The sequence below is a fragment of the Vulpes vulpes genome, chromosome 11 (genome assembly GCF_048418805.1).
Source record: "Vulpes vulpes isolate BD-2025 chromosome 11, VulVul3, whole genome shotgun sequence".
Lineage (NCBI taxonomy): Eukaryota > Metazoa > Chordata > Mammalia > Carnivora > Canidae > Vulpes > Vulpes vulpes.
In genome coordinates this window covers 93,110,397-93,125,274 of record NC_132790.1, presented here as the reverse complement: position 1 = coordinate 93,125,274, position 14,878 = coordinate 93,110,397, and the positions used below count along the sequence as shown (strand labels likewise).

Sequence of the window (14,878 nt, the reverse complement as noted above, 5' to 3'; positions counted from 1 at the left end):
TCAGCTCGCGGTTCCGAGGCTGCGAGCACGGGCTGGAGCCTGTGCTGCCCGCCTGGCTTTGTGAACTCACTTAAACCGGCGCGGTTTGAAAACAAACACGTGCAGCGTCCTCGCCGCACTATTTTGGCAGCCCGGCCAGCGGCTTTCACAGGCCCGAGCCTCTGAGAGGTTCCCCAGCAGCCCGCGTGGGCAGAGGCGCCTCCTGCATATTCATCAGCACGTGGAACCGCGGGCCGCGGGCCGCGCATGCGCACTGCCCGCCCCGCCGCAGCCCGGGCCCGCGGCAGCGGCTTGCAGAGCGCGGTGCGGGGCTGCAGAGTGGCGCCCCGGGCCCCCGGGACGCTGAGCGCCCGGCCTTAGGTGGGGGTGCTTTGGGGAAGTCTTCCTGTTTCGCCACCACCCCCCATCCCGCCACACACGTCCACCCCAAAAGGCCGTGTTTATATATTTTCAGGCAATTCTCCAGGACAAAAATCTCCCTTGATGCATAGACTCCCCCAACCCCATCCTTCCTTCTCTTGGCTTTACCCTCCTCCACAACTCCGTTTTCTTTGCGGGGACACTAGGATTTGCCCGGATAGACAGAAATGCTTTAAAAAAGGAATGAGGTTGTGAGCTGCTCTCGCCCTCTTTGCGTCCGTATGTTTTCTGTAGCTTAATGGGAATTGTCACACAAAGGATAGATTTGCTAAGGTATCTGGCCTTCAAACGCCTGGCGGGTGTGTTCTGTTTCCTAAAGATACGATTCCCATATGTGTATATCCACGTTTGATAGTTGATTCTTGTGTATGCTATAGGTGAACAGATCACTAAGTTTCACAACCGAATTTCCCTGCATATACTGGAGATGCCCCGCAACCCTCAGGCAAACAAAATACTGTGGACAGTTGACAGACAGTCGTTATGTCTCTAGCATCTTCATGGCCAAATACTGTCATTTCCATACTAGATGGTTAAATCCTATTTTTTTTTTTTTTATTCTTGAAAAACCCACCTCCAGTATAGCATCAATTGGAAACTTCATACTGTTCCTGCTCCTTGCTTTAAGGTGGAAATCAAGGTTAGGAACTAACCTAGGAACTAATGCCAGAATTCCACTTGCATGGTAAAAATAGTCTCTGGTTTGGCTTGATCTTGTTTCCTCTTGCTCAAGGAGAGCCTCTGGAGCAACCAGTCTTGTGTAGATCAATGGAGAATATTGCCCATTCTCTGTGTATTTTACACCATTGTATTTGCAATACACTTTGAGGACTCAAATGTGACATATCATAGGAGATTACTAACACTTCTCTTATTTCTTGCCCCAAACTAGTGATTGCCACTCAAAAAAAAAAAAATAGATTGCTGTATAGTTACCCTTATAAAGTACTACTTTCTTTATCTAACCAGTTTGAATGGGCACATATTACTCATGGTGAATGAGATGGTAAAAAGCTGAAAGAGAGTACCATGGGTAATGTGAACCTTTAGTGGTTAACTGGCATGGGTGGGATACACCTTTTCATTACCACTCTATTTTCAAGAACTCTAAAACCAGAGTGATATCAACTGTGACCATTTTTATGAAAACAACACTTTCCTTTTCTAATATGAACACACGGTTCTAAGAACTACACTTGATGCTAGGAGGAGGCGAGAACTTTGTACCTAGAGAGGAGAAAATAAATTTGTAATTAGTATTTCACGTCAAAAAAAAAAAAGAAATATGAATTGAGACTGTCTGAAATCTGATGGTTTCATATCTAGTGCACAAGTAATCCAAAGCACAAGCTCAGTGTCCTCCTTTGGAGTTTGCCAGACCATGCACTGTTACTCCCCAACCCATCTTAAACTGATGCTGCTCTTTAAGGACCAGGGCCTTCTCAAAGCTGCTTCCTGGAAAGAAGTATGTTTAGGTACTAACCATACCAGCACTGATTCAAAGGGGTCCAACACACTTACTATATCTTGGCCTCAAAAAGGGGATGTCTGGAAGGTTTCAGAACTATGGAGTGTAGTTCTGTGGCCAGCCCTTTAAAAGTTCTGAGAAAACTTCACAATCAACAAATAAAAACATCTAAATGCCAGGCCCATCACCAAAGAAGGTTAGTGCTATTTTCATTGTCAGCTAAAGCAAAAAAAAAAAAAAAAAAAAATGATAAGCATATGGGCCAATTGAAAGGTTACATCTTTCTTTTGGAGGTGGTTTGCTTCTTAAAGGTTAACTTGAATGCTTGACTTTAAAAAATCAAAATCATCAGCTGCAAATGCTTAAAGCAGTTGGGGGTAGCTTTTGAAGAAGAAAACAAAGGATCTGAAATGTTTGAAAATTACTTAACCCCCATATAAATGGTGCTTGTATATTTATATGCTTACTCTGTAAATGTACACACACACATACCACAACTCATTTCTCTTCATTTCTCAAATATGATTGCTTGTACTTAGGCATTTTTTGTTGACACAATATAACTTTTTAATAACTTCTCAGCTGTTTTAATCATTTCATAGTATCCAGAATACAATGCAGTGGAAATATGAATCAGGATGGCTTTCTGCCTAAACCAAAATCCACAGCTACACACAGAAACCAGCCATTTGCAGCATCTTCAGCTCCTGCTAAATAGAGTCTAACAATATATCTCGCTGTTCACATTCATGTATTTCAAAACCTAATAGCCCATGAAGAAAAGTATGAAGAATACATCTCAAGAAGCAGACATTAAAGGTACCAGCAAAATAATAGACTACATTTAAGTTTGAAGCATTATTTTAAGCGACCTACATCATTAATGACTTTTTCTTTGTGGTGGGTGTTGGAGAAGAGAATGCATAAGGGGCATTGGCATAAATACTGGCTTCTACTGTAAAAGTTCCTTTCCTATGAGTGAGATTATTCACAGACACACACAGTATTCCTCAAAATTTTTTAAAAATTATTTGGCCTTCAAAGCCAAAAAAAAAAATAATGTCTTAAATGTGAAATAGTTTTGAAGTAAATATTTACTCCTAAAATTTATATTTAAAATATCCTACTCAAATCATGTATCATAGTATACTTAACTATTATACAGTGACATTAAAGTGAAAAAAATCACCAGAAACATAACAAATAATAACACATTTATATTTCCAAATTTGAAGTAAACTGCTTTTAAGAATGGTCCAAAAAAAATGCACTGATTTACTATCTTCTTAAATGTACTTACAAAGTTAAAAAGCAGTGTTGTGATTATTATGATTATTATTGTTATCATAAATACTCATATCAGGATCCCAGATATTCTGATGTCTATGGGAAAGGGAAGGATTATTAATTGAGGTGTTTATCTTTCTTTCCTAGAGAGATGGAACTATCTTTATTCCTCTATTTTTTTTTTTTAATTATTGGACCTAATGTCCAGTGCCAATTCAAATACGACACTGTTAATCAATCTGAAACCTCCTAAGCCAACTGGGGCCAGCCTTTGGTCTCACAAATTTTAGGGGCTAGCAGAATTTCTTGTTTAGGTTTTCAACTTCCTCAAATCTCGCCAAACCTTGCAAGGTGGCGCTCTTTTCATGAAAGGTTGATATTTACTCTTATAATCACAATAGTATTTTTTAAAAAGTTAAACACCACCATCTCCATCCAGTTTTTCATGTGCTACATAAAGTGCAGACAACCCCCTCCTTCACCAATAAAACTTTGTTGGCCAAAAGTGACAAATACAAATGGCAAGATAGAAAAAGACATGTCAACAAAGGATTTTTAAAGAGAATTTAACATTGTGATTTTGTAATTGGTCAATGATATATTCTGAGAAATTAATGTCTCTTTGAAATGGATGTGAGTATCTTAAGGGGGGAGGGTCTCATACTTTTGCAAGGTTTTCCCCTCTTACTTTCCTCCTCAAAGTCAAAATGGCCTATGATTTCCTGAACCCACACAGTATATTGAAAAAGCAAGTCCAGGTTCGTCCATGTCCACAGTGAGGTCAGTTTCTGCCTCCTGCTCTGACACTTGCACACCCTTGCAGCTACAGCCAAGGCCCTGATTTGTGATCTCCCCTACGTTGTCTGCTTAATGGGGCGATCATGCAAGCTACAACCAGAGACAAAGAAGCTCGCGTTCCTACCAGCGCAGCTAACTTCGAAGGAGCAGCATAGCTTGCAAATCTATCAAACTAAACTGCAAGAAAGACAATCTGATTTAGAGAAAAGGCGTTCTGCTACAGTCATTAAGCACAAGTAATTTAGATTTTTTATATTGTCTCCTCATTTACAAATTTACTGTATCAACGCCAGCCAATGGAACGAATTTCTTAAGTAAATGAGAAATAAATAAAAGAGATAGAAAGATAATCAAATTACATAAAATAATTCTCTTCCCTAGATGAATTTTTGAAAGAACTAATAACAGTGGCAAAATTATAGGAATGATAACATATCATAGGAAGTAATTAATTTAAATTAGCATCACGTTTGAAGAAATATAAGTAAAACGCTTTATGGACGTTTACTTTTGTACAAAGAAGGAAGGTCTGTAAAAGCATGCATCAACATCCTGAAAATTAGTTATGGCCATAAATGGTTTAATTGAAGACAGCAATTTAAAATATGATATTGTAAATCTGCAACTCCGTTTCAGCCCGGGGAATTTAATTTGGGGGGCAGAGGAACCCTGTGCTTCAAGTTCATTTGCAACACTGCAGAGTGAGCCCCTGAGCTTCTGACAATTCACCTACATTAATATTGATGTCGCCTGTGCAATCTATTTCTGTTATTTTTATGGTTGTTATTCTACGTCTGCAAAGGTCATTTAAATTATACAGCGGCCGAAAATTTGTTTCATAAATTTTGATATAAATACTAATTACACCCTCTCGGAGAGCCAGCAGGGTAGCGTTCATTTATCACGTTTATACGACCTGCGATGACAGAAAGGGAAGGCGATTGAGAGTGGAAAGCTTTCCTCGAGACCCACTAAAGCTGGCCGAAGAGGCAGCAGGTTGCTGGGGGGTGAAGAAGAAATTCCTACCACAATCACTGAGATTTAAGAATCTTTAATAAGGTACGAAAGGTTACCAAACAGTTCTGGAAACTAAAGTGTACATACGAGTTTTTCTAGCCATAAATATTGAATAGCTGTAACATGAATAAACCGGCCCTTTACATGCGGATAAATATGGAAACTAGGAATTATATACATTATGTGGTTGTATCTTTTGCCAAAAGCAACGGACAGTTATAGTTTATATCTTTTTTAATATCACTTTACATAAACAAATGGAACAGTTTGACACGCAGATCCAGGCTCGTACTATACGAATTCTTGACAGGACGTGAAACAACATTTTACTGCACTAAAGTACTTAGACTTTGGGACGAGAAATGTTTGCACTTTATACAAAAAAAAAAAAAAAAATCACATTAATACCAATAATATTCTGTTAGGTCGACGTGGAGACTGTAATCGTACAAAGTAATTCACATTTTGGTACACATTTACTAGAACATTCTTGCCATTCAGTACAAACAGTTGGCTTTCGGCCGCCCACCCCCCTCCCCCTCCCCCGCCCGCCCGGCCCCTCCCCCCTCCCCCAATGCAAAGACCACAACGCCACGAACCCACCCGCCCGCTCCAACCGAGATATAACTATTTACAGAATCCAACAGTACAGTTTTAAGCTAATAATTCTGTATTTACAAGAATGCAAAGTAAAACAAAAACAAACAAACACAACGGAAGCCCAGAGAGCCTGTTCGATTCCGACGAGAAACTGGCCCTCGGTCGGGGTTGGCAGCCCTCGGTCAGGCGGCCGCCTTCTCCTCGACCACCCTCCCGCCCCTTGGCTACCAGACTTTTGCCAAAAAAATAAAAAGAAAAAAAAGAAAAAAGAAAGAAAGAAAAAAAAAAGCAAGAAAGAAAAAGAAATAGAAAAAATGGAAAGAAAGGAGGAGGGGGAAAAAAGGGGGAAAAAATTAAAGGTTTGGGGCTTTCTTTCTCTTACTCGGTCCTGGGTCTATTGGCAGGTTTTTTTTAAAAAAAAAAAAAAATAGGACTGCGGTGTCTGGGCGGGGGGGGGGGGCTGTTTGATTCGCAGGGTTCATTCAGTAATATTTTTGTGTACGTGTGTGTTCAGTCTCTTAAATAGGGTTTTTGTTCGGGGTTTTGTTTCTGATTTTAAACGTACCATTCATTAAAATTGGAAGAGAGCGCGCTGTGGCCGGCTGTGTGGTGGACTGCGGAGGAGGAGGGCGACAGGGAGCTGGTGGTCGGGTTGTCTGTGGAGGGCGACACGATGGTAGGCGGCGTGGACGACTCGTAGCCGGAGCTGGCGGCGGGCGAAGGCTGCGAGCCCTGCGAGGAGGATTCGTGGACCTGCGGGGATAAAGCGGCGTTTTTACCGAGATAGAGACCCCGCGCGGCGGCGGCCTAGGTCGGGGCGAGGCCGCGCGCGTCCCCCCCGCGCGGCGCCGAGGCCCCTTGAACTCCGGGGCGGCCGGGCCCGCGGGACTTGGGCGAGGGGGTCCCCCTCCGCCCTGCAGAGGCGGCGCGCCAGGGGGGACGGCGCCCCCGGGACTCACAAAAGAAAAATCGATCCCGGAAAGGGAGCTGGGGCGGAGGCTGGTGCCCCGGGCCGCCGGCGGCCTCCGCTCGCGCAGCTGCGGGCAAGCAGACGCTCCGCCAACGCTGCCCGCTCCGATGGCCGCAGCCCGGGCCGAGCCAACCCGCCGGGGCCAGCCGCGGCTCCCCACCTGGGGCCCAGTTCAGTCGCGGCCTCTGTCGGGTGCTCACTCCTTTTTTTTTTTTTTTTTACTTTTATTATTAAACGGTAAACTTGGAACACCCTGGGGCGCCCTCGCTCCCCTCGGCAGCCCCCGCCCCCTCGGCCCAGCAGCACGCAGCACGGTGCAGCCGCTCGCTGCCCGCCTGCCTCCGCCAGCTCCTTGCACCACCCGGGCTGGCCCTCGCCGCCCGACCCCGGCCGAAGAGCCGAGCGGGTCCTGGCTCGGGGCGGACGGCGAGACCGCGGCGATTACCTTCATGTGTTTGCGCAGCGAGCTGGGGTGCGTGTAGGACTTGTCGCACATCTTGCAAAGATAGGGCTTGTCGCTCGTGTGCACGTGCATGTGCTTCTTGCGGTCGCTGCTATTGGCAAAGCGTCGGTCGCAGCCTTCGAACTCGCACTTGAAGGGCTTCTCCCCTGGTGCGAAAGGCAAGAAAGAGAGAAGCCTGATTGCAACAGATCCTGCGGCCGTTTTTAAGTTCTTTAAATCGTGGGGGGTGGGGGAGTGGGGAAATCAAAACAGAATGGAAAAGGCCGCAGCTCAGTGAGTACTTTGCGAGTTCAAGAACCCGGGTCTTCAACAAAGTCTTATACCTGCGGTGGAATTTTAAATATCTGAACTATTTTAACTCGTAATCCAATTGGATCTAGATTTTTATTATTATTATTATTATTATTATTATTATTATTATTATCAGCGGTGGTAGTTTTTCTAGATCCCAGAGTGGCAGCCTCCCTGGCTGCTGGTTTTTCTGCCCGCGGCTATTACAGACCACTTCGGGCGGCTTCCACCTAGCCCTCGCTTTCTAATTTTCACTTTGCGAGCAGATTCTCCTGCTGTTTTGCTCTTCTCTCCTCCCCCTACCCCCTCCCCGACGCTCTGCACCCCCCTCGTCGCCTCCTCCACCCCACCCCACCCCCTACACACACACACACACACACACACACACACACACACACACACACACACACTCACATTTTATAAGGTAATCTGGGCCGAGAGCTCGGCGCTGCAAATCCTTCCCTCACCCTGGCATTAAACCCCAAAGTTCCAAACGCGGTTCACAGCCATCACCCAGGCAAACCGGAGCAGGGAAGCAAACAGGATTCCCGGCCTTGCTGGCGCTCGGGGCCCCGGGACGGCCTACCCGACGCAGACCAACAGCCTTGAGCTCGCGCGAACTTTTCTTTTCTCTTAACTGTTCCCGGCCGGCCCCTTTTCCTTTTTAAAGGCCCGTGGAAGGTATCTGGTGTTTTGAAAACTATCTCACTGAATCTGATTGACAAAAAGAGACTCCTCAGCCTTCCATCGACTCTCCTAACTCTTCAAGCTTACTCAAAAAAACCAGTCACTACTCAAATCGGGCTCTTTAAATATGCATAAGCCTCCAAAAGCCTCCTCGGGCGCAACTTACTTGCTTTCAATACTCCCCCGCCCCGACCTCTCCCCCCCCCCCCCCCCCGGCCCTTTTTCGGTTTTTGTTTCTTTCTCTGCGCCTCCACGCTATCTCCTCCGATTTCCTTAGTGCCTTCATTTGCAAACGTCTTCACTAAGGTGCCTAGCGAGAGAGGTGGGCCAGAAGCAAAGGTTTAGATTTGTCTGCAGCTGGAGCTGGAGCGCCTGGCGCCTCCGCCGCCGCCGCCGGGAACCGGCCGCTTCTCCTGGCTTCGCGCTCACCGAGGACTCCACAAAGCTACGTTTGTCTCTCTGCTCTCCCAGCCTTTCTTTCTTTTTTTTTTTTTTTTTTTTCCCTCCAGTCCTCATTAAAATAATCTATATTCCCAGATACGTCTTGGAATGTCCGATCTTCTCTACACCTCTTCATAATTTCGAGCCTCAAACTAAAATACAGCGCGCACTTTTCACCGCCTGCCTGCTGGAACCTGGCGCCCCGGACCCAACCGCGGCCCGGTTCGTGCGCCCCGGCCCGCTGACTTTTGCATTTCGGGTCCCAGGCCCAGGATGCGGGGGAGGGGTGAGGGGGGGTGGGGGAGGAGGGTGGTGGTGCGGGGGGTCGAGAACAGCGGTTTCATACCTGTGTGCGTCCTTTTGTGGATCTTTAAGTTCTCGGAACGCGCGAAGACCTTGCCGCAGCCAGGAAAGGGGCAGGGGAAGGGCTTCTCGCCCGTGTGCACGCGGATGTGGTTGACCAGTTTGTATTTGGCTTTGAAGGGCTTGCCCTCGCGCGGACACTCCTCCCAGAAGCAGATGTGGTTGCTCTGCTCGGGTCCGCCGACGTGCTCCACGGTGACGTGCGTGACCAGCTCGTGCATGGTGCTGAAAGTTTTGTTGCACGACTTTTTGGGGTTGGCCAGCTGCTCGGGCTCGATCCACTTGCAGATGAGCTCCTGCTTGATGGGCTGGCGCATGTAGCGGAAGAAGGCGCCGGCGCCGTGGTGCGCGGCCATGTTCACGTTCATGGGCCCGTAACCGTGCAGCTGCGGCGCCGCGTAGTGCTCCGAGCGCGGGCTGGTCACCTGGCCGTACTGCTCGGGCCGCGGGTACATGTCCCCGGAGAAGCCAAGCCTCATCTGCCCGTTGACCACGTTGGGCGACGCGTGGCCCGCCGCCTGCTCGTGGAGGCCCGGGAAGAGGAGGTGGCCCGCGGCGTCCGTGTGGCCGTGTGGGCCCCCGAAGCCTCCGGCCGAAGCCGCGAACAGGCTGTGCTGAGCGCTGGCGGCCGCCGCCGCGTCGCCGAAGCCCCGGTTGCGGAACAGAAAGTCCCGCGTGGAGTTGAAGGCTGCGCTCGAGTAGGAGCCGACGTGGCCCGGGTGGTGGTGGTGGCCCAGGGCCGCGGCCGCCGCGTAGCCGGGCGCCTGCGACGTGAAGGCCGTCTGGCCGGCGGAGGCCAGCTCGTGCGAGCTGGGGTTGAGCTTGAAGGCGCCCATGCCGTCGGCGAACGGGTTGATGCCCAGGCCCACGTCGCGCTCGGCCACGTCGCCCGCCGAGTGGTGGCGGGACGCGCCGAAGGTGGTCACGCCGATCGCGGGGTACTGGGGGCCGGCGTCCAGGAGCATCGTGGCTGCTCGGGGCGAGCCCCGGCCTCCCCCGCCCCCCCCCACCCTCGCCCGCCGAGGAGGGAAAATCAGGAGGAGGAGGAGGAGGAGGAGGAGGAGGAGGAACGGGAGGCGGAGGAAGAGGAAGAAGAAGAAGAGGAGGGAGGAGGAGTCGACCCACCTCGCGGAGTCCTGGCCCGCAGGCAGCGGCGCCACGCGCCGGGACGCCCGCCCGAGCGGGCGCGGGGAAGCCGGACGGCCTCGGGCCGCGAGCGAGGCGGGCTCCGGCGCCCGCCGAGCAGCCCCCGCCGGCCGGGTGCGCACTTTCTCGCCGCTCAGTCTCTGCCGAGAGGACCTTGCGTCAAGGCTGCCCGGGGAAAGGCGTGGAGCATCTCAGCCCCCCAAAAAAAAACTTCCTCCCGGATTTGTAGCATAGAGGAATGTGAGCGCCGGAGCCGCGACTGCTCGCCCTTTCTCCGCCTCGCGCGCCGTCCGCCCCTCCTTCCTTCCTTCCTTCCTTCCTTCCTCCTTCTCCACTAGCCCCTCGCCCTTTCTTTTCTCCTCCTCTCTCTCTCTCTCTCTCTCCTCTCTCTCTCCTTTCTCTCCAGCTCGCCTTCTCGCTCCTTCACTCTCCTTTTTCCCCCTCTGCTTTTTTGCGGAGAAAAAAAAAAAAAAAAAAAAGAAGAAGAAGAAGGTGGGGGGGGGAGGGAAAAAAAAAAAAGAAAGAAAGAAAAAGCCAAAGAAAAGGCGCAAATCATGCACAATATTGTCTTTTGCGGTTTATCTTCCTGGGGAGAAACTTTCACCTCCTCAGCCGGGCGGTGAGCGCGAGACTGATAGCAGCAATCATTCCTGCAGATAAATGAATTGAAAGGACGACACCGTCCCCCCCTTGATGAATGGGAGCAGGGGGAGGCGTCACGTGCCGCCGACGCGGGCGCCCATTGGTGCGCCCGCGCTCCCCCCGCCCGCGGCCGCCGCGCCAACGGAGGGCGCGCCGAGGCGCCGCGCGCCGTTCATTGGCCCGCCCGCCTCATCAATCCCAGGTATTGTAAAGCGCTTGACATCCCCTTTTGACAAACAGGGCTGCCAGGAGTAGCAACTTTTTTTTTTTTTCCTTTTTCTTTTTTTTTTTTTTTTTTTTTTTTTTTAGCCAAATTTTTTTCCCTCTTCTCATGGAAAAAAAAAAAAAAATGTTTTGCCACGATTCCTTTTCCTTCTCGCAGCCCTACACACTCTTTCTTCTCATCCCTCTCTCGCTCCCTTTCCCTCTTCCTCGCCCACTCCCTCTCGCTCCCCATCTCCATCTCTACCATCTCTCTCTCTCTCCTTCCCCCCCCCCTCCCTCTCTCTCTCTATCTTGTCCTTCATCAGCCCTGCACTTAGCTGAGCGATTTAGCTACTCGGGGCGTTCTCCGAAGAGTAGGAGGTGGGGATGGGGCTGGTAAACACAGGCACTTGCAGAATGTCCCGATTCAGCAACTTTCTTTTCTTTCTTCTCCCCTTTCCCCCCACCCCTTCAAGGGCAGCCAAGGAGGCTTTTGTTATTTGCTCCTTTTGAAGTTTGCTTCTCCCTTGCCTCGTCCCCCTCCTGTTCATAATTTAAGATCTCGGTAGCACACGGGCACTCCGCTATCTATTTACAAGAAATGTGATTTCGCAGGGTAAGCGGTTGCCTCGATTCTCTCACTTTTATCGAATCAATCAGGCTTCCTGCGCCCCCCCTCCCCCTCCCCCTCCCCCGAAAATAAGCACAGGTGGATGTGAGCTCTTAACTTTCCAGGTTGTTAAGGTGGCATTTTGTGTGTGTGTGTGTGTGTGTGTGTGTGGCAAATTGGAAACATTGTTGCCCCATTGGGTGTTTTTTCCCCCCCTCTCCTGTGTTCTTCTTCTTTTTTCTTCCTTTTCCCTAGTCTCCCTGGGCTGCCCCCCGCCAACCCCCTCCCTCTGCACTCCTGTTCCCAACCCAGGCCCCTTTCATTCAGGTAAAACTGTAAATTTCCCAACGCGCCATTGTTCTTCAATACTGCCCAAAGCTCTCTAGAAATCCCCGAATACTTTTTTGGTATTTAAATCCCCGATAGATAGGACCAATGTAAATTTTGTGACATTCAAACCTTTTCTGGTTCACAAATCAGTCACCCTTGTCACAGTTATTGAAATTCCGCAACTCGCCACACCAGGACGGTGGAAAAAGCGGGCGCGGTCTTTGTTGCCGACCAGGCTTTTGATCGCCAGAGAAAATTTACTTACCTTCAGATGAGTGAGCAGAAAAAGAAATAACACTCCCTTTGATTTAGTTAGGAAAATGCAGACATTTGGATTCAGTGCAAACATACAACACTCGCTTGTTTTCGCGATGCGGCCCTCGATTAACCTGTCTTTGCCCAGCGCAAAGTCTATTCAACAACTGCGCGTAGTTGCTTTTTGTCCCGTCCACAAAGAACCATTGACTATATATTAAAATGATTGTTGAAAGGTAGAGGAGTATGGCACTTAAAAGCAGGAAAAAAAAAAATCCCTGTGACTCAATCAATTAAGGCGAGCAACATTTATGCATTTCAAAAAATGCACGCAGATGCGGGGGGTTGGGGGATGAAGGTTGCATTTCTCGCAGCTCTGTTTAAAACCCTACAGCCCGGGCCGAGGGTTTAGCTGAAGCGTCTGCATATTCATTAGGTCTAATTATTTTCTAGTAAGGAAAACACAAAAAGCCAAGAGTCGGAATCCTTCAATTTGCCCTTTGTTTCTAACTTCATTTGGCTTCTTTGCAGCTGAATCAGAGCCCTAAACTCTTCTCAGACAAAGAAACCTCAACTCATCCTTTCACTGGCGGCCCCGTTAGGAAACTCACCAGTGCCCCGGGAAGAGGAAAATGAAAATGAATATTTTTTTGCCCAGTCGCCCGCGCTGGCCGCACGGGCCGGAGAAAGGCAGGGTCAGCGTCGGCCTCTCCTTGCCTTTTTAATTTTCTGGTCTTTTCATCGACTAGATTCTCGCTTGGTGTTGGCGAGCTGAGTTGCCCTTTCCCTGGGCTCTCCGGGCTCAAAACTCGCCTCCTGTATCTGGGATGGTTTCCCGGTGGCTGAAGGGACCTGGCCAGCATTTGCGCTTATTGTGCTGGGAAATAGAAATTTGAGAAAGAAAAAAAAAAATCATATGTTCTGCCTCCAGCAACAAGTCTGAGTGTAGCAGCCCAGCATTCCCCGCCAACTTTGAGTGGAACCGGGATGGGGAACGGAAGGAAAGGTCTAGGGTGTGAGGGGTGCTTTCTCAAAACAAAAAATACAAAAAAAAAAAAACCACCCAAAAACAAACAAAAAAAAAACCCCAAACTATTGTAGAGTTTGTTCAAAAAGATATATCAGAACTATACAGTCTTTTCTGCTGCCTACAAAGGGGAGTTGAATCTTGCCTCCACTGCAGTTGTAAAAATCTTATTTGCAAGGAGAAGTTTTCTCTAGAGGCTGCAGTGCTCTCACTAGGGAGAACAAATATTGAACCCACCTCGCCTGCCGTTCAAAAAAAAAAAAAAAAAAAAAAAAAAAACAAGGGAGGGGACCTGAGGGGGAATGGTAGCTGTTGGGAGGGGGAGAGGGAAAGTAATTCTTCAAAAAAGAAAAGTCAGTCTTCTCTCTCCAGTCCGTGGAAAATCCAAGGGGGACGTTGACAAGAGGGTATTTTTAGGAAACGCTTCCAAATATACAGGGTAAGAGTGAATGTGAGAAAAAAAAAAAAAAGTTGTGGGTTGTAGAAGTTATCAAGTGGGATTTGCGGCGCTCTCTGCAGGAAACGCAAGCGGCTCCAGTTCAAAGCCACATGCACCAACGTGACATATAAGCCATTAAAATATCATCCTGACGGCTCATTTCTGCTTCATCATACATTCCCTAACTGCTTCCCGAAAGCTGGAAAAGGAGAAATGAAGGATGACCGCCTCGCTGGAACCACAAAAGAGAGGCTTGGAGGGGTTTGTGGTTCCCCCTCGGCCACCCCAAAGTGATGTGCAGAAATGAGGCGATCCCGGCAACAGGTGGAGCAGGGTAAGTGCCTGAGTCCAGGGGGCAGATAGCCGGGACCTGTGCCGCCAGCTGCTGGGTAGCAAGCGCCCTTAGCGGGGCCACTGGCACCCAAACCCCACTGGGGAAAGAGGCCCTGCTAGACTTTCTCCCCGTCCCCTCCCTCATTAGCCCCCCAACCGTAAGTATAGGCCCCACCCCATTGACACTGAGGGGAGGAGGGGGCCCCTCCGCCGAGGGGCAGCGCTGGGGCTGAGTCCATCTTTTCTTCCCAGGGAGGGGGGGCAAGGAGGACGCCTGGGGCTCCCACTGGCACCCGGACCAAGAGCAGCTTGTTGCCCACCCGCCTTTTCTCCCCTCCCCGTACACTGCCTGGGTGCCCCACCGTGGGCACAAGAAGGGGAGTCGTGGCCGAGAGCTTCCTTCGCTCCAAGTGAGCAGGACCCTCGCCTGGAGAGGGGCCCTGCAGGCAGCTGCCCTGCCCTGCCCTTGCCAGGATGGCAGGGAGGGACTCGGCGTCCCCCTTCCAGGGTCGCTGGAGCCAAGTTAGCCAGGCTGGAAGCAAGATGATGGGACTTCTCCGCCCCAACCTGACGGCATCTGCCGACCGGGTGGCCTCGCGGCCCGGATCCTCGCCCTCGCGCATCCCGGTCCCGCCTCAGGAAGTTGCCCGCTGGGATCCGCTCTCCGCGCGGCCGGCCGGGTCGGGACTCGCTTGCTGGCCTCCGACAGCGAAGCAGGGCTACGACGAGCTCTCTGGGGAGCAGGCCGCAGCCGCCCTGGATTCTGGGGCTACCTTAGACATCCAGGGACACAGGAAATTAGGGGCAAGTGAGGCGGGAACAGAGCTGGGCTGTGAAAGAAAGCTAGGACTGCCTCAAAGGCTTGGCCGGAAAGTTTGGGGTTGATGAATGAGGTTGGTTGTCCGTGGGGACAGCTGGGAGCCAGCGAGGTCTTAGGAACGGTGAAGGGGCGTTGAGGGGCTGCACGGCGGCCACGGTCTGCAGGAGGCTCTCTTTGGATTCCAAGGTCACATTTCCACCCCCTTTCGGACAGCATGGGCCGCCGAGCCACCCAAAGCCAGGCACCAACTGCCCTTCCTCTATCTGG

General features: G+C 50.0%; 1 protein-coding gene across 1 annotated transcript; it reads right to left on the bottom strand.

Moving 5' to 3' along the window:
• Positions 1 to 5,008: 5,008 nt before the first annotated feature.
• ZIC1 (Zic family member 1) lies at positions 5,009 to 10,692 on the bottom strand. Its single transcript, XM_026015765.2, has 3 exons — positions 8,789 to 10,692; positions 7,006 to 7,169; positions 5,009 to 6,343 (listed from the first exon to the last, which is right to left on the bottom strand). Exons 1-3 carry the CDS (start codon positions 9,768 to 9,770, stop codon positions 6,146 to 6,148), a joined length of 1,344 nt encoding a protein of 447 aa, XP_025871550.1. The 5' UTR covers positions 9,771 to 10,692; the 3' UTR covers positions 5,009 to 6,145.
• Positions 10,693 to 14,878: the final 4,186 nt, after the last annotated feature.

Coding starts and splice junctions, on each gene's coding strand:
- ZIC1 (XM_026015765.2), bottom strand. CDS start 9,770: ATGCTCCTGGACGCCGGCCCCCAGTACCCCGCGATCGGCGTGACCACC. Junction 7,170..8,788: donor CCACAAAAGGACGCACACAG/GTATGAAACCGC, acceptor CTTTCGCACCAG/GGGAGAAGCCCTTCAAGTGC. Junction 6,344..7,005: donor CGCTGCGCAAACACATGAAG/GTAATCGCCGCG, acceptor TTATCCCCGCAG/GTCCACGAATCCTCCTCGCA.